This window comes from Dendrobates tinctorius, unplaced genomic scaffold, assembly GCF_039654945.1.
Source record: "Dendrobates tinctorius isolate UK_male_01 unplaced genomic scaffold, ASM3965494v1 ptg000044l, whole genome shotgun sequence".
NCBI classification, from domain to species: Eukaryota; Metazoa; Chordata; class Amphibia; order Anura; family Dendrobatidae; genus Dendrobates; species Dendrobates tinctorius.
In genome coordinates this window covers 21,923,716-21,942,500 of record NW_027361712.1, presented here as the reverse complement: position 1 = coordinate 21,942,500, position 18,785 = coordinate 21,923,716, and the positions used below count along the sequence as shown (strand labels likewise).

General features: G+C 44.9%; 1 protein-coding gene and 1 long non-coding RNA gene across 5 annotated transcripts in view; one reads left to right on the top strand and one right to left on the bottom strand.

Moving 5' to 3' along the window:
- CUNH14orf93 (chromosome unknown C14orf93 homolog) overlaps positions 1-18,785 on the top strand; it is a 43,836-nt gene that overhangs the window by 18,499 nt on the left and 6,552 nt on the right. For all 4 annotated transcript variants that reach the window (XM_073575444.1, XM_073575447.1, XM_073575446.1 and 1 more), the window contains exons 4-5: positions 6,791-6,852; positions 6,943-7,046. In XM_073575444.1, coding sequence (XP_073431545.1) covers positions 6,791-6,852; positions 6,943-7,046 — 166 coding nt within the window. The remainder of the gene's footprint in view (positions 1-6,790; positions 6,853-6,942; positions 7,047-18,785) is intronic.
- The window catches only part of LOC141089132 (uncharacterized), a 21,225-nt gene continuing 11,234 nt past the window's right edge, over positions 8,795-18,785 (bottom strand). Inside the window, exon 4 of the long non-coding RNA XR_012232184.1 lies at positions 8,795-9,271. This is a non-coding gene — a long non-coding RNA (uncharacterized lncRNA). The remainder of the gene's footprint in view (positions 9,272-18,785) is intronic.

Here is an 18,785-nt window from a genome sequence, read left to right as displayed (position 1 = left end):
TCTTCCACTATTACAGAATTTCTGATAATCCTGGCACCTCTGTGGTCTAGGTTGTTGGTATGTTGGTGTCTATACAAATTGCAGAAGAACACTGCCTGCAAAGTATCAGGATACATTTAGCTTTAGTTATACTGTAATATTGCCGTTTTTCATAATTATACTTGTCTATAAGATATTATGAGATAGTGTGTATGCTAATAGAATTGTGTGAGCCATTATCCACTTTTAGTTGCTAATAGTAACATTTCTGCTGGTATAAATGCAGACTTTCTTCTCTCAGCCATTGGTCTAGACTGGAAACCTATGTTGGCACAAGCTACCGTATATTTCCCACTGTTTAAAAGCAACCATGTTAAAGGGAATCTGTTGCCATGAAAATGCAACGTTATAGAGCAGGCAGAGCTGAGTAGATTAATATACTGTATAATCTTGTGAGAAAAGATTCAGTATTACCTGTGATTTAATAATTTAAGCCTTTGCTCGCTCTTGGGATTTTTGGTCCAGTGGACGGTCCTATAAGTGACTGACAGCTATGGCTGCATGCAAATTTACAAAAAGGAAGCTGTTAGTCACTGATAGGACCACCCACTGGACTGAGAACCCCCAAAACAGCAAAGGTTTATGATTAAAACATGGATTGTGCTGAATCTTTTCTCACAACGCTATATACAGTTATGCCCAGAAATATTTGGACAGTGACTGAATCTCCGTGATTTGGGGTCTGCATGCCACTATCTGTTGTTTAAAATGAAACAACATAGATGCCATTAAAGTGTAGACTTTCAGGTTTAATTAAAGGGTTAAATATCCTGTGAAAAGTTTAGGAATTGCAGCCATTTTTTCTACAAAGCCTTCTCATTTCAGGGGCTCAAAACTAATTGGACAAACTACATAAGAGAGACAGAAGATTCGGCACTGCTCCTTAACCCCAAAGCAGTTCCATGACTGCTATTCAAGTTGAAAATCACACACCTGGACCGACCGCCAAACTACCGTCCGAACGGGTGCTCAATCCAGAAAAGCAAACATGTAAAGCTAGTTTCACACTAGCGTTTTTGAGCGCAGCGACGGCCGCCGCTAAGCCCCGCCCCCTGTCGTGCCTCCTCCGGTAGCTCCGCCTACCGGCGCATGACGCTGCATGCGCCCTGCGTCCCCTATCTTTATCACTGGGGGCGCAGGCCGTGCGCAGTATGCGTTTGGCGGCACATGCGTCCTTCTGACGGTGCGCCGACCTGCGCCAAACGCAACCTGCTGCAGTTTGGTTGCGCCGGCGCACCGTCAAAAAGGCGCATGCGCCGCCAAACGCATACTGCGCACGGCCTGCGCCCCCAGTGATAAAGATAGGGGGCGCATACAGCGTCATGCGCCGGTAGGCGGAGCTACCGGAGGAGGCGGGGCGGGGCTTAGCGGCGGCCGTGCGCAGGCCGTCGCTGCGCTCAAAAACGCTAGTGTGAGCTAGTTTCACACTAGCGTTTTTGAGCGCAGTGACGGCCTGCGCACGGCCGCCGCTAAGCCCCGCCCCCTGTTGCGCCTCCTCCGGTAGCTCCGCCTACCGGCGCAGGGCGCTGCATGCGCCCTGCGTCCCCTATCTTTATCACTGGGGGCGCAGGCCGTGCGCAGTATGCATTTGGCGGCGCATGCGTCCTTTTGACGGTGCGCCAAACGCAACCTGCTGCAGTTTGGTTGCGCCGGCGCACCGTCAAAAAGGCGCATGCGCCGCCAAACGCATACTGCGCACGGCCTGCGCCCCCAGTGATAAAGATAGGGGGCGCATACAGCATCATGCGCCGGTAGGCGGAGCTACTGGCGGGGGCGGGGCTTAGCGGCGGCCGTGTGCAGGCCGTCGCTGCGCTCAAAAACGCTAGTGTCAGGAAAAAAAGGGACAAAGCGACCAGCCTATGAATAGGGAACACCACATGTATGAGTAAAAAATGTATGAAGTTTATTGAATACATCCAATAAAGTGTCTAATGAGGAACAGTCTCTAAAACAAACAAATGAAAAAAGCGCTTTATTTCTCCCTTGAGAAAGCCACTTTCTGGTGGCGATACGCGTGGGGTTTGCTCCCCCCGCACACTCATCCCACAGAAGCACCAGGCACTTTATTTTTCATATGCACTGGCATATTATGGAGCTTTGGTTTATTTGACCTTTTCTGCCTTCATTGTCTCTGCCATTTGTGGTCTGTATGCCTGCAACGACCTTATTAGAGGTGCAAGGGCATTAGTACTGCTGTCCCATATGGGCTTTTGATATTTTTCCATTCTTGTATTCATCTGCTCAATGTTTTGTTGTTTTTTTTGTTATATGCAGTCCACAGGAGTGTGTGCTCATTATCTACATCAGTGAGTACATAGATGCCAGTTCAGGGGTTTCATATGTGCTTAATATATTCATGGTGCTGTGAATAGTTCTCTTTCCAAACCAGTCAGGCATTTTGATTTTTCATGTTTAATGCCTTTTTTCATTTGTTTGTTTTAGAGACTGTTCCTCATTAGACACTTTATAGTGCTCATTCATACATTGTCTGTGGGGTCTGTTGATGTGGGAGGTTTATCATATCATTATTTCATGATTAGACTTACCACTTTTCCACATGTTTTTATGGAGTCTGTGTTATTCCTTGTCTGTGTTGGATGTATTCAATAAACTTCATACATTTTTTACTCATACATGTGGTGTTCCCTATTCATAGGCTGGTCGCTTTGTCCCTTTTTTTCTGTCACATATTTTTGACTAGTCTCTGGTGAACCCCTCTTTCCAGTGGTGCCCTCCATTTTTTCACATTACAAAAACGCTAGTGTGAAACTAGCCTAATCTGATTGTGCACAAGAGAAAAAAAAGTGATTGCACTCACCGTCGTGAAAATTCTTTATTAATTAAAAGGCATTGGCACGGGAGGAACGTACAGAGAGCGGACAACAGCCGTTTCACGCACTTGCGCTTCAACAGGTCCTGAGTGGACAAATTAACTTTGCCATAAAAAAATTCATTTTAAATACTTTGCAGAGAATCCTTTGCAGGCAATGACTGCCTGAAGTCTGAAGCCATGGACGTCACCAAACGCTGGGTTTCCTCCTTTGTGATGCTTAGCCGGCCTTTACTGCAGCTGACTTCAGTTTTTGGTTGGTTCTGGGTCTTTCTGCCTTAAGTTTTGTCTTAAGCATGTGAAATGCTGCTCGATGGGGTTGAGATTTGGTGACTGATTCAGCCATTGCAGAATATTCCACTTCTTTGCCTTAAACTCCTGGGTTGCTTTCGCTGTATGTTTTGGGTCATTGTAATCTGTCCTGTGAAGAGTCGTCCAATCATCTTGCTGTATTTGGTGGAACCTAAGCAGAAAGTATAGCCCTCTACACTTCAGAATTCATCCAGCTGCTACTATCTTCAGTCACATCATTAATAAACACTATTGACCCAGTGCTGTTGGAAGCCATTCATGCCCATGCCATCACACGGCCTCCACCATGTTTTACAGAGGATGTGGTGTGCTTTGGATAATGAGCAGTGTCTTCTCCATACTTTCTTCTCTTCTTCACATGATTCAAGTACAGGTTGATCTTAGTTTTATCTGTCCAAAGACTGCTTTTCCAGAACTGAGCTGGCTTCTTTAGATGATTTTTTGGGAAAAAGTAATCTGGCCTTTCAGTTTTCAATTTTTTTAGGCTGATTATTAGTTTTCACCTTGTGGTGAACCCTCTGTATTTGCCCTCATGACGTCTTCTCATTATGGTATGTAATCATCTATCACTGTTGTCTTCTGTGGATGTTCAGTCCTTTCTGATTTCCCAAGCTCATAAGTTCGCTCTTGTTTTGCAGAATGCATAAATCTGTTGATTTGGCCACTCCTAACATTTCTTCTATCTCTCTAATGGATTTCTTCTTTTTTTCAGCCTAATGATGGTCTGTTTCTATTTTTGATTGAGAGCTCCTTTGACAGCATGTTGGGTGTTTACAGCAACAACATCCAAATGCCCTACGTAAAATCAGTGATCGATCAATTACTGAGGGACTAGTCCATGCAGCTGAATGTTTGAGTGAAAATTACAATGAAACTTACCATGTTATGGTCACAGCTTCCCAAATGCTCCCTGACCTGTAGATCTGAAATTGTATCTGGTCTATTTGATAGATCCAGATCCGGCAGATTACCGTTAGGTCATCAAATATAAAGTATCTGTCTGATCGGTTAGGGTTCGACACCCGGCACCCCTGCCAATCATCTGTTTTCGGTGTCAGTGGCTGCCAGCTGGAACTGCTCAATTGCAGAGCTGCTCCATCTTCGGATAGTGGCTGCAGCAGGGTACTGCACTTCCTATTGATTTGAATAGAAGATGAATCAGCACAGCAATTGAGTAGTTGTGGCCCCCGACACCGAGGATAGCTGATCGGCAGGGATGCCAGATGTCAGACTCTGACCGATCAGACATTAATAATAATAAGTGGACTACCTATTGTCTCTGTGTCTATAGGTGCATGAAGTGTAGAGTAGTGTGATCTTATTAAATATACTTCCCTCCCTCCGGGATCCAGCGCCATTACTCTGCGTATCAGTGATGTCACCACTCTACAACTCTGTGTGACCTGAAAGTGACTCTTACAGTGTAAGTCTATGGCACACCAGAACAAGGCTTCATAGGCTTACATTGTAAAAGAGGCTTCCGGCTCATTCATAGAGCCAGCCGGATAGTCTAAATAGCAGTGACCCCACTGAGAAGAAGAGCAGAATGTTGCTGGATCCCGGAATGATTAGTGGTAGGTGAGTATATTAATACACTTCTTTAAGAGTGCTTCTTTAAGTCAGAATGTCTGCATCTCAGGAGATCCTTAAATGAAATCTTAATACCACTTTATTAGTTATTGTATGTTATTAGTTATTGTATGTTAAAAGGTGTATTTGTAGCCATGAAAACACTCAAGACTTAGTGATAAAAAAAAAATATATATATGTAAAATCATTGTAATATTAAAAGACATTGATTGAAAAGTGCAAAAGCATCAATGCTATCTCCATGTTATGGGAAAGGCATCCAATGGAACAAATTGACAAATATTGGATTACAACCTCATAGGTCAAATGCAGTCATGCAGGATATACTTAAAATACTTGAAATACTGTATATACAGGTTCTTCTCACTAAATTAAAATATCATCGAAAAGTTAATTTGTCAGTTCTCCAATACAAAAAAGTGAAGCTCATATGTAGATTCATTACAGAGTGATCTATTTCAAGTGTTTATTTTTGTTAATGTTGATGATTATGGCTTACAGCCAATGAAAACCCAAAATCATTATCTCAGTAAATTAGAATAACAAAAACCATCTGCAAAGGCTTCCTAAGCATTTAAAAAAGTCCCTTAGTCTGTTTCAGTAGGCTCCACAATCATGGAGAAGACTGCTGACTTGACAGATGTCCAGAAGGCAGTCATTGACACACTCTACAAGGAGAGTAAGCCACAAAAGGTCATTGCTAAAGAAGCTGGCTGTTCACAGAGTGCTGTATCCAAGCATATTAATGGAAAGCTGAGTGGAAGGAAAAAAAGTGTGGTAGAAAAAGATGCACAAGTAACCGGGTTAACCGCAGCCTTGAATGGATTAAGAAAAGGCCATTCAAAAATTTGGGGGAGATTCACAAGGAGTGGACTGCTGCTGGAGTCATTGCTTCAAGAGCCACCACACACAGATGTATCCAGGACATGAGCTACAAGTGTCACATTCCTTGTGTCAAGCCAATCATTTTATTATTATTATACATTTATATAGCGCCATTTATTTCATGGCGCTTTACAGGGAAAAGGGGAAATATAGACAAGTACAATAAACATGTGCAAGACAAGGGACACACAAGTACAGAAAGAGAGGATCCTGCTCGCGAGGGCTCACAGTCTACAATCATGACCAAAAGACAACGCCAGAAGCATCTTACCTGGGCCAAGGAAAAAAAGAACTGGACTGTTGCTCTGTGGTCCAAGGTGCTGTTTTCAGATGTAAGTAAATTTTGCATTTAATTTGGAAATCAAGGTCCCAGAGTCTGGAGGAAGAGTGGAGAGGCACACAATCCAAGCTGCTTGAGGTCTAGTGTGAAGTTTCCACAATCAGTGATGGTTTGGGGAGCCTTGTCACCTGCTGGTGTAGGTCTACTGTGTTTTATCAAGACCAAAGTCAGCGCAACCCTCTACCAGGAAATTTTAGAGCACTTCATGCTTCCCTCTGCTGACCAGCTTTTTGGAGATGGAAATTTCATTCAAAGCAACCTGGGCTTCCATAACACCTCAGCAGTGCCACAGGCTGATCTCCTCTATGCCACGCCACATTGATGCAGTAATTGATGCAAAAGGAACCCCAACCAACTATTGAGTGCATTTACTGAACAAACATTTCATTAGGCCAACATTTCCTATTTTAAAACCATTTTCAAGCTGGTGTTATAAAGTATTCTAATTTACTGAGATAATGACTTTTGGGCTTTCATTGGCTGTAAGCCATAATCATCAACATTAACAGAAAAAAATTTTGAAAATTAGATGATATTCTAATTTTGTGAGAAGCACTTGTATATATGAACTTAAAATAAGCCGCTGCAAAAATGACTAAGGAGACACCAAAGAATACGCTTCTGGGAAAACATTGCAGGCATGTTCCTAAAAGCGTCTACTGTAACAAAAACAATGCTGGTGTCTATCAGACGCTCATGCACGTACCCTCCGCTGGATAGGGTATTATAACTTCACACAAGATGACAATTCCAGGTCTTATCGCTTCTGCTAATTTATGCTTTTGTGTTTTCAGAAACTGGTCCATAATATCCACAATCACATCTCTAACAACAAGCGCTTCAATGGCTCCGAGAGGTAAGTGAGCTGCCTGCGCCATTCATCTATTTCTACTGGAAGCCCTTAAGTTCTCATCATCTGTTTATCTGGTCTGACATGTAATCGCAGCATCAAGTCTTCCTGGAATATTTCTGTATTAAAGTTTTTGGTGGAGAAGCTGAAGCAAGAGCTTGTATCCAGTAACCATCGGTATACAGACAAAGAGCTGAAAGGTAATATGAACATAAAAAATATGATCATGCTTAACCCTTAACCAGCCACATTGTCTTTTTTTTCCCCTCCCCTTCTTACAAGAGCCATAACTTTTTATTTTCTGTCAATACAGCAGTATTAGGGCTTGTTTCTTGGGGGACGAGTTGTTCTTTTGAATTACACCATTCATTTTACCTCATGGTGTACTGGAAAACAGGAAAAAAGTTCCAAGTGCAGTGAAATTGCAAAAAAATGGCAAAAACTGACATGTCAATATGATTCAGACCTCAAACATGTATAGTGTATGTGTGTGTATATGTATACACTGTGCCTCCTGGAACTTTTCAACCTTTACCCACATATCATGCTTCAAACATAAGGATACCAAATGTAAATTTTTGGTGCAGAATCAACAACAAGTGGGACACAATTGTGAAGTTGAATGAAATGTATTGGTTATTTTACATTTTTGTGTAAATTCAAAAACTGAAAAGAGGGGCGTGCAATATTATTCGGCACCTTTACTTTCAGTGCAGCAAACTCACTCCAGAAGTTCATTGTTGTTCTCTGAATGATCCAATGTCGTCCTAAATGACTAATGATGATAAATATAATCCACCTGTGTGTAATCAAGTCTCTGTATAAATGCACCTGCTCTGTCATAGACTCAGGGTTCTGTTTGAAGCACAGAGAGCATCATGAAGACCAAGGAACACAACCGGCAGGTCCGTGATACTGAAAAACAGTTGCCAATGGCAACAAGGATGTGCTAGTCCACAAAAATAATTGTATTAGAAAAAACTTTATTAATTAAAATTCATACAAAGAACAAATGTAAACAGATCAACACATGGGTTGGTGTGGGAGACTGATGGAACAATTGTGCCAAGAATGCTGCTGTATAAACAAAAGTGGCCGCACAACTCCCTAGGACCTATAGGGGGAGCTATATAACAAGTACTGAAAAAATCATCCTAATGACTTAGTTATATTATGGAGCCAGTAAATCAGGTGTAAATAGCTAGGATCAGTATCCCAGAGACAAAGATGAACTCATAGTGCATTATTTTTTGCTACTATCATTAGTATATTACCTGGATAGAAATGGCAGCCTAGGCTTCCAGAATGAGGTCAAGGGGGATGTGCTGGCCGACCCCGACGCGCGTTTCGGCGGTGCCTTTCTCAAGGGGGGTGAATACAGAGTGGGCACCCAGCTTTTTACAGGCGGCGTCCTGGAAATTAGGGTGACGTCACGTCACTATGACTCCCGCTGTGGCCATAACGCCGTGCGGTGGAGGGCAGCAGAACACCAGAAACACGTGGGGCCCCACATGACCAGAAGTCAGCGCACCGCCGCGTCATGCAGCAATGGGCAGAGGAGGAGCACAGCGCTTATGCGCAATATGCAATAGTTGAATAATGTCATATATACTGTATTACTAGCAAACTATGGGCAAACAAAATAGTTCAAATGCACTCAATATACGGTGGTCAAATGGATGCCATATATATTGCTAGCAATCTATGGGCAGATAGAATAGTACAAATGCTAATGGGGATCAATCGCACTTCATTATATGAAAATACCCATAGCTGGGCAACATATAAAGTGAGATATATATGTGTCTTTACCTATACCTCATAGATAGTAAGTGATATAATCCAGACAATAATACTAATAGCAAATGCAGTCAAAGAAGGTTTATAATGTAACCCTCAGAACTATACAGATGCTTTAACAAGTATATATATATATATATATATATATATATATATATATATATAATATGTGTGTGTGTGTATACAGGTCAATAATTCATAATGAGGGTTTAAGAATCAATTGAATATATAAAGACAACATATAGATAATATATCACAGTGTGGAATAAACGGCAAGGAGTTGTAAAAAGCCTCATATATTATGTACATGCACACAGAATATATTTACAAATTTCCGCGTCAATTTAAGGGACAATAAACAAGGAGATACAGATACATTACAGTCCACAATTTTGAAAAAAATCACATAAATTTAACAGCTCACAGATTGGTCAGAAGTGTGCATATGAAAGTTGCCGCGAAGACGCCACCTGATAGAAGTCTCATAACTTAGTGAGCATATGTCCAATTTTCAAATTGTTTTTGGAGAATGAGAAATAAATACTTGTCGATGTAGTAGAGACTATGGAGGTATGGGAAAGCTGGAACCCGCATGGATACTCGAAAAATATGACATTTTCGTAATCTAGTTATAAGATAAAAACGCAGGTGTTAGAAAACAATTAAAAAGCAGTTTTAAAAAAATATTAAAAATACAGACCTTATCATGCTGAGCACAAAAAAACACAGAGTAGCTGAAAGGCTATAAAAAGGGAACGAAGCTAAGATTCTCATTGAGGCCAGACGGATGGAGATTGTTTAGCCTCCAGATCCATCTGGACTCCATTTGTGCACGTTTCTTGGAGATACCTCCGCCACGAATGTTAGAAGTAATCTGGTCAATACCTCTTCTCCGCAATAGACTACCATCACAATTATGGTGGAGTCTAAAGTGGAGCGGAATAGTTTTTAAGGTGGATGGGTCCTGGATGTGACGCTGCTGCCGCTATGCCCAAGATATGTTCTCTGCTCCGTACTTTTAGTTGGCGTGTGGTAAGGCCTACATAAATTTTTGTACACGGGCAGGTAGCATAATATGACATTTGTATTTGTACATGTGATGCGTTTCCTGATTTCATATTGTCTAGTGCCACCAGTGTTAGAAAATGTATTACAGCGGTCTATATTTGGACAAGCTACACAGCGGACACAGGGAGCGTATCCACCTCCTGAAGCCATATCCTTTAGAAAAGTCGTCTTGTGTATTACTCACATAATGGCTATGAACCAGAATGTCCCTTGGGTTACGTGATCTTCGTGCTGTTATAGTTGCTTTCTCAGACATATATTTTGACAGCAGTGGATCCGCCCTAAGGATGGGCCATGACCTATCCAAAATTCCTCTAAAAAAACAGCTTGTGAGTGATGGGTCGTTACAAAATGGACCATCTCGCTGTTTACCTTATTCTGAGGTTTATAAAGAAGATCATGTCTAGCTGAATGTTTTTGCCCTATTAAAGGCTTTTTTCAATAATTCTACCGCTGTACCCACGTTCTGTCAGGCGTTGTCTTAAATCAGTCACCTGATTCAAAAAAAATTGTTCATTGGAACATAGCCTTCGTAGCCTCGAAAACTGTCCCATGGGGACGGCATTGATAATGTGACGTGGATGGGAGGAAGACGCATGTAATAAGGCATTAGTAGCAGTTGCTTTGCGAAAGATACTCGTTTGAATTTCATCTTTTTCATCTCTCCTCAAAAGCACATCCAGAAAGTCAATCTCATCAGTGCTACATTTGTACGTAAGGTGAACATTGCATTCATTTTTGTTTAATTCAGAAAAAAATATTTCCAAAAGTTCTTTTAACCCCTGCCAGATCAAGAAGATGTCAATGTACCGCGCCCATGAGAGGACGCAGCACATTGACGACAGCCGATCCGACAGGAAGAGGTCCCTCTCCCACAGCCCCAGGAAGAGATTTGCATAGGTGGGCGCATAATAGCAGTCCCCTGGAGCTGCAGGAAGAAGGACCCCTTAAAAACAAAAAAATTATAGGCTAAGGCAAATTCAAGAATTCACTGTGCAAGCAATCATATTGAAATGGAAGGAGAATCCTACCACTGCAAACCTACCAAGACCGGGCCATCCCACTAAACTTTCATCTCAAACAAGGAGAAGACTGATCAGAGATGCAGCCAAAAGGCACATGATCACTCTGGATGAACTGCAGAGATCTACAGCTGAGGTGGGACAGTCTGTCCATAGGACAACAATCAGTCGTACACTGCACAAATCTGGCCTTTATGGAGGAGTGGCAAGAAGAAAGCCATTTCCCAAAGGATATCCATAAAAAGTGTCGTTTAAAGTTTGAAACAAGCCACCTGGGAGACACACCAAACGTGGAAGAAGGTGCTCTGGTCAGATGAAACCAAAATCAAACTTTTTGGCCGATATGTTTGGCGTAAAGGCAACACAGCTCATCATCCTGAACACACCATCCCCACTGTCAAACATGCTGGTGGCAGCATAATGATTTGGAGCTGCTTTTCTTCAGCAGGGACAGGGAACATGGTTAAAATTGATGGGAAGGGGGGGCGTGGCTATGTAGCGGCGGTGAGAGGACGCGTTCAGGGAGAGCTCCTCGCATCCTGACATAAATCCTGTCAGCGGACCTGCGGTGCTGCGGTATACCTGCCGGTACTGGACCCCTGGGCCGTGGAGCACCTCTGGAACCTCGTGGGAGGCCGAATCTCGGCATGCAGATGGCGGTAAAGGCTGGGGCGGCCGGCGGGGCCTGCAAGGGGCTGCGGCCATCTTCAGAAGCGCGCGCTCTGGCTGTGAGAGACACGGCGCTGGCCCCCTCCTCACAGCGCTGACAGGACGGCGAGCACCTATTCTGTGGATCTGACAGGGAGAAGCGTTGAGTGCTCTGGAAGATTGGGCCCCTGCACTCCCCTCTAAGTCACCCAGCTGGTCAATGCTATTACTTTAGGGTCCTCTGGACTCATCCCTGGCTGCTGTCTCTGTGGGCACTGTGGTCCCTCCCCAGCCATAAGGCCTCTCTTACTACTCAGAGCCGAATCTTATCCTCCCGGGTGACCCTTCTGCTCTGTGCTGCCCCTGGGACACTTGTCATTATCATATCATATTATAGCGCTGCTGTGCTTATAATTTGGACCTGGGAATCTCCTGGACATACCATTTCAGATACGCCCGGCTGTGTCATATTGCTATTAAAAATGAACCGCTCCAAGGGGGCAGGAGCAGCCGAAAAATTGAAAGAGTTTGCTAGACCTGACCATTCTGACACCGCACGGTCCCTCAGAAATAACCCCTCACAGGTTCAGCGTAAAAACCGCCTCTCTGAGAGTGGAGAGGAGAGTGAGCAGGAGGAATTAACCCTCAAGCAAGCATCTGAACAACTGATGCAGGCCATCTCTTTAACCAGAACATCGCTGACGGGGAAAATAGAGGACGTGTATACCGAGGTGGGGCGTCTTCGACAAGATATGCAGGCCATGAGAGGGCGCATTACGGAGGTGGAGACAAGGGTGTCCAAGGGAGAGGACACCATCGCACCCATGGAAGCCAAGCTTACGAAAGCAGCGGACTCGGTAAACGCTTGGAGGCAAAAAGCAGATGACCTGGAGAATAGAATGCGCCGAATAACGTCCGAGTTATTGGTCTGCCGGAACGCTCGGAAGGTCAACATCCGGAACAGTTTCTAGAAGATTGGCTCAAAACCTCTCTGGGAGACGAATTCTCCCCAACATTTGCTGTGGAAAGGGCCCATGAGGTCCCTACAAGACCTCTTCCTCCTGGAGCCCCACCTAGACCTTTTTTGGCGCGTCTCAATTGCAGGGACAGGGATGCGATTCTACGTCTAGCTCGACAAGAGTCCCATTAAGTTCAACAATGCCACGATCTCAATTTTTCCAGACTTTTCCACGGAACTTCAGAAACAACAAGCACAATTCATGGAAGTCAAGAAGCGGCTCCGGGAGAGGAATATCGTGTACTCAATGATCTATCCGGCCAGGCTCTGGGTGGTCCATGAGGGTTCTTCTCTATTTTTTACGGATCCGGCGGAGGCGGCTGAGTGGCTGTGGTCCCGCAAAGGGTCTGCTGCAAAGGAATCCTAATGTTTCTACTGTTAATCAGAATTCTTTCTATTGATGGTTTGATTGGAGCCTTTTCCACGGACGCCTGGATTACCAACAATACCGGACACTGAGCTCAGTGATGGTATCCCCTTGTCTATTTTGTGATGGGAGAGCAGGACTTTGCCTCCCGTATTGTTTGTTTCTCCACTTTGATGTTTTTTTTATAGTGGTTTTGGTTTTATTTGTTTTTTAGGTATAATTCGCAGCCAGCAGCAGTTTCAGCTTATGTGTGGTGTCTCTAAATTTTACCCGGGTACTGATGTAGGCCATATCCAGCGGAGGAAATATGGGGTCTGAAATTATATGTATGACATGGAATGTGAGAGGTATAAAAAAAAAATCCGGAAAAAGATCAAAGTCTTCTCGCAGATTAGACATTACCGCCCTCACATTGTGGCCTTGGTGGAGACGCACCTGACCAGGGATACAGCTCGGTGCGTGCAGAAGCCTTGGGTACAATGGTCTGTTCACGCATTCCATACTAGTTATTCGAGGGGGGTCTCACTGTTGGTGCATAGAGATGTTAGATGGGAAGCCTGGGAGACCCGGAGGGATCCTGAGGGTCGTTTTGTCTTCGTCTATGCATCAATAAATACCAGGAAATATGTGATTTTATATGTGTATAATCCGCCTCCGGCTAATATGTCTATTCTCCAGAAGGCGTTGAGTTTCGCCCTAAATTATCCGGATGCGGATGTTATCTGTATGAGGGACTTCAATATGGTTATGAATAATCATCTTGATAAATTGAGACTGGATGATGGAGTAGCTGGGGGGCGTTCCTTCGTCGACAGAAACCCAACTGTCGCTATTTATTGGGGGTAGCGGGTGGCTAGATTTGTGGAGAATGCAGTACCCTGAGTTGAGAGAGTATACCTGCCACTCATCCACTAGGTGCTCCCTATCGCGCATAGATTACATATTCGGAACCAGTGGTCTGGCAATGTGGGTGGATAGTGTGGAACATGGCAATAGAGGGTTCTCAGACCATAGCCTGGTCATCCTCAAACTGAAGTACGGCAATTAAATAATAGGATGGTTTGGAAGTTGAACCCTTTCTGGCTGAAACTGATAGTAACCCCCGATAGAATAATCGATCAATTGCATTGTTTCATTTTGTCCCATCAGGAACCTGAGGATATTAATATATTTTGAGATGCCCTTAAGGCATATCTGAGGGGCTGCTTGTCCTCCACAATTTCTTATATTAAGCGGGTAACCTCAAGAGAGGATGATGTGATGGAACGGCGATTAAAGGATTCGGAGGCTGCATGCATATCTAACCCAACCAATGGCAATAGGATTGAGTGGTTGGCTGCCCAACGACTATACACCCAGCACATAGACACTAAGTCTAAGCGCAAATTATTCTTGCTCGCCAGTCTTATTTTGAACTGGGAAACCAAGCGAGTAAGCTTTTGGCCTATCTGGTGCGCCAACATAATACTTCTAATACAATATTACAGATCTGTAAGTCGGATGATTCGTTAGTGTCTTCAACTGAGGAGATTCTTGGCTGCTGCTATGATTATTATGTCATTATATGAATCTAAAAGTGGCTCTGATAATTTGGAGTGTTTGGATTACTTGTCGGATGTAGCATTCCCTGTCTTAGATTCTGATCAGCAAGCCTTTATGGACGCTGAATTCACTATGGAGGAGATAGAGAATGCTATAGCGGACATGGCCTCTGGGAAGGCCCCTGGGCCGGACGGGTTCCCTATTGAATTGTATAGGAAATACCGAGATATATTAACGCCACGTCTGATAAAGGTGTTTCGGGGAATATGGGAGGGGAAATCTATGCCTGAATCCTTTTACGAGGCTAATATCATAGTGCTTAGGAAGGAGGGGAAGGACCCTTTGGAATGTGGCTCCTATCGTTCCATATCGTTAGTAAATGTGGACTATAAAATCTTTACTAAAATTCTCGCCACCAGATTAAATTCGATTATACTGAACCTTATACATCCTGACCAGACAGGCTTTATGCCTGGTAAGAGCACTTCAATTAATATCAGACGAGTCCAGTCAATAGTCCAATGTAGTTCTCTAATGCCAGACAACAAATGGGCACTGGCGTCGTTGGATGCCACCAAGGCTTTTGACTCTCTTGAGTGGCCTTTCCTCTCCACATGCCTACATTGGTATGGCTTTGGTGAGCCCGTATTATTGTGAATAATTCCATATCTGAGTCCTTTTCATTACATAGTGGGACCCCTCAGGGGTGCCCCCTTTCCCCGGCCCTTTTCGCCCTTGCGATTGAGGCACTGGCAATACACATAAGGTCTTCCCCTGGCATTAAAGGTATTGATATATCGGGTTGGATAGATACCATAGGTTTATATGCAGATGATATTGTGATATTTATGGACGAGGCGGAGGAAACTGCCTAAAGTGACTGCCGCCATAGACAGATTCAGTAAATATTCGGGCTTATATGTAAATTGGGAAAAGTTTGCCTTGTTACCCCTATCCCATGCCCCGATGTCCCGACTAGAGGCTCTTTCATCGCTATCTATTGTATCTAGCTTTAAATACCTGGGGGTTCATGTATCTCATAACAGCACGCTCGACTTACAACTTAATATCTGCCCACTGTTGGAACTGGTCAAAGTTAAATTTGCAACCTGGAGCAAATTACCGTGGTCTGTGGCCAGACGCATCAACCTGATTAAAATGATATTACTTCCCAAACTTAGCTATTCCCTTCAACACAGTGCCGTAATGGTACCCAAGTCCTTTTTTGTGAATCTTAATTCCCAGGTCACGTCGTTTATGTGGGGGAAAACCAGACCTAAACTTAAGTTGTCCACTCTGCAGAGGCCCAAAAAGGGAGGTGGGGCGGCGCTACCAGATTTCTTCTTATATTATTTGGCTGGACAGGCTAAAGCCTTAAGTAAATGGATGCCGGGTAATTATCTCCCTAATTCTGAAAGTCACTTGCTTCACGCTGCAAGAACTGATTGCCCACTGGGCAGGGGCGGACACAGACTGTAGTGGGCCCCTGTGCAAGAAATTTTTCGGGCCCCCTCAACCCTTCATAGGGCAACAAAGTTATTTGTTGTTATCTAATATTGAGGCTATACAGGGCTGGATATAATATCTGTATAGAACATAATGTAACCCCCCATAGAATATAATGCAGTCCCCCCATATAGTATAATGCAGCCCCTCCATAGACTATATGGCAACCCCCTCATAGGATGTAATGCAGCCCCTTATATAGTATAATGTAGCTCCTCCATAGAATACAATGTAGCCCTCCTCATATAGTATAATGCAGCCCCCCATAGAATAGAATATAATACAGCCCCCCTATAGAATATAATGTAGCCCCAAATAGAATATAATACAGCCCACCTCCCCATAGAATATAATGTAGCCCCCCATATTATATAACATACTCTCCTTATAGAATATAATGTAAAATGTACCCCCCATGGTATATAGCCCAGTCCACCATGGTATATAGCCCACCATGGTATAATACAGCCCACCATGGTATATAGCCCCCCAGAATGGTATAATACAGCCCAGCATGGCATATAGCCCCCTCCAGCATGGTATAATACAGCCCAGCATGGTATAATACAGCCCAGCATGGTATATAGCCCCCACAGCATGGTATACAGCCCAGCATGGTATATAGCCCCCCCAGCATGGTATGATACAGCCCCCCCCAGCATGGTATGATACAGCCCAGCATGGCATATAGCCCCCCAGCATGGTATACAGCCCAGCATGGTATATAGCCCCCCCCAGCATGGTATAATACAGCCCAGCATGGTATATAGCCCCCCGAAGCATGGTATAATACAGTACAGCCCAGCATGGTATATAGCCCCCCAGCATAGTATAATACAGCCCAGCATGATATATAGCCCCCCCAAGCATGGTATAATACAGTACAGCCCAGCATGGTATATAGCCCCCCCAAGCATGGTATAATACAGTACAGCCCAGCATGGTATATAGCCCCCCAGCATGGTATATAGCCCCCCCAGCATGGTATAATACAGCCCAGCATGGTATATAGCCCCCCAGAATGGTATAATACAGCCCAGCATGGTATATAGCTCCCCCCCGCAGCATGGTATAATACAGCCCAGCATGGTATAATACAGCCCAGCATGGTATAATACAGCCCAGCATGGTATAATACAGCCCAGCATGGTATATAGCCCCCCCAGCATGGTATAATACAGCCCAGCATGGTATATAGCCCCCCCAGCATGGTATAATGCAGCCCAGCATGGTATATAGCCCCCCCAGCATGGTATATAGCCCCCCCCAGCATGGTATAATACAGCCCAGCATGGTATATAGCCCCCCCCAGCATGGTATAATGCAGCCCAGCATGGTATATAGCCCCCCCAGCATGGTATGATACAGCCCAGCATGGTATATAGCCCCCCCCAGCATGGTATGATACAGCCCAGCATGGTATATAGCCCCCCAGCATGGTATGATACAGCCCAGCATGGTATATGGGCCCCCCCAAGCATGGTATAATACAGCCCAGCATGGTATATAGCCCCCCCCAGCATGGTATAATACAGCCCAGCATGGTATATAGCCCCCCCCAGCATGGTATAATACAGCCCAGCATGGTATATAGCCCCCCCAGCATGGTATAATACAGCCCAGCTTGGTATATAGCCCCCCCAGCATGGTATGATACAGCCCAGCATGGTATATAGCCCCCCCAGCATGGTATGATACAGCCCAGCATGGTATATAGACCCCCAGCATGGTATGATACAGCCCAGCATGGTATATAGCCCCCCCCAAGCATGGTATAATACAGTACAGCCCAGCATGGTATATAGCCCCCCCCAGCATGGTATAATACAGCCCAGCATGGTATATAGCCCCCCCAGCATGGTATGATACAGCCCAGCATGGTATAATACAGCCCAGCATGGTATATAGCCCCCCCAGCATGGTATAATACAGCCCATCATGGTATATAGCCCCCCCCAAGCATGGTATAATACAGTACAGCCCAGCATGGTATATAGCCCCCCCCCAGCATGGTATAATACAGCCCAGCATGGTATATAGCCCCCCAGCATGGTATGATACAGCCCAGCATGGTATATAGCCCCCCCAGCATGGTATAATACAGCCCAGCATGGTATATAGCCCCCCCCCAGCATGGTATAATACAGCCCAGCATGGTATATAGCCCCCCAGCATGGTATAATACAGCCCAGCATGGTATATAGCCCCCCCCCCAGCATGGTATAATACAGTACAGCCTAGCATGGTATATAGCCCCCCTCAGTATGGTATAATACAGCCCAGCATGGTATATAGCCCCCCCCAGCATGGTATAATACAGTACAGCCCAGCATGGTATATAGCCCCCCCAGCATGGTACTGTATATAGCCCCCCCCCCCCCCAGTATGGTATGATACAGCCCAGCATGGTATATAGCCCCCTGCAGCATGGTATAATACAGCACAGCATGGTATATAGCACCCCCCAGTATGGTATAATACAGCCCAGCATGGTATAGAGCCCCCCCCAGCATGGTATAATACAGCCCAGCATGGTATATAGCCCCCCCAGCATGGTATAATACAGCCCAGCATGGTATATAGCCCCCCCAACATGGTATATAGCCCCCCAGCATGGCCCCACAGTCCAGTACTCACTGATTTAAAAAAAAAACCAAAAACATCACACTCCTCACCTTCTCGTGCCTGCGTTGCTCCCGGCTCCTGTCTCCTCTCCTGCACTGCCTGGTACACAGTGAGAGCGTGATGACGTCATCGCGCACCCGCTGTGTCAGAGGTAGAGCGGGGAATGACGGGAGAGGGAGCGTCAGCTGACGCTCTCTCCTCCAGGCTCCATCTTTGCCTCCTTCAATGCGGGGAGGGGAGGGAGGGGTGGAGTCGGCATTGGGGGCAGGCGGGCCCCCCCCGCCTCACAGGGGCCCCTTTGCATCCGCAGCGCTGCTCTCCTCATTGCACTACACATGGCTAA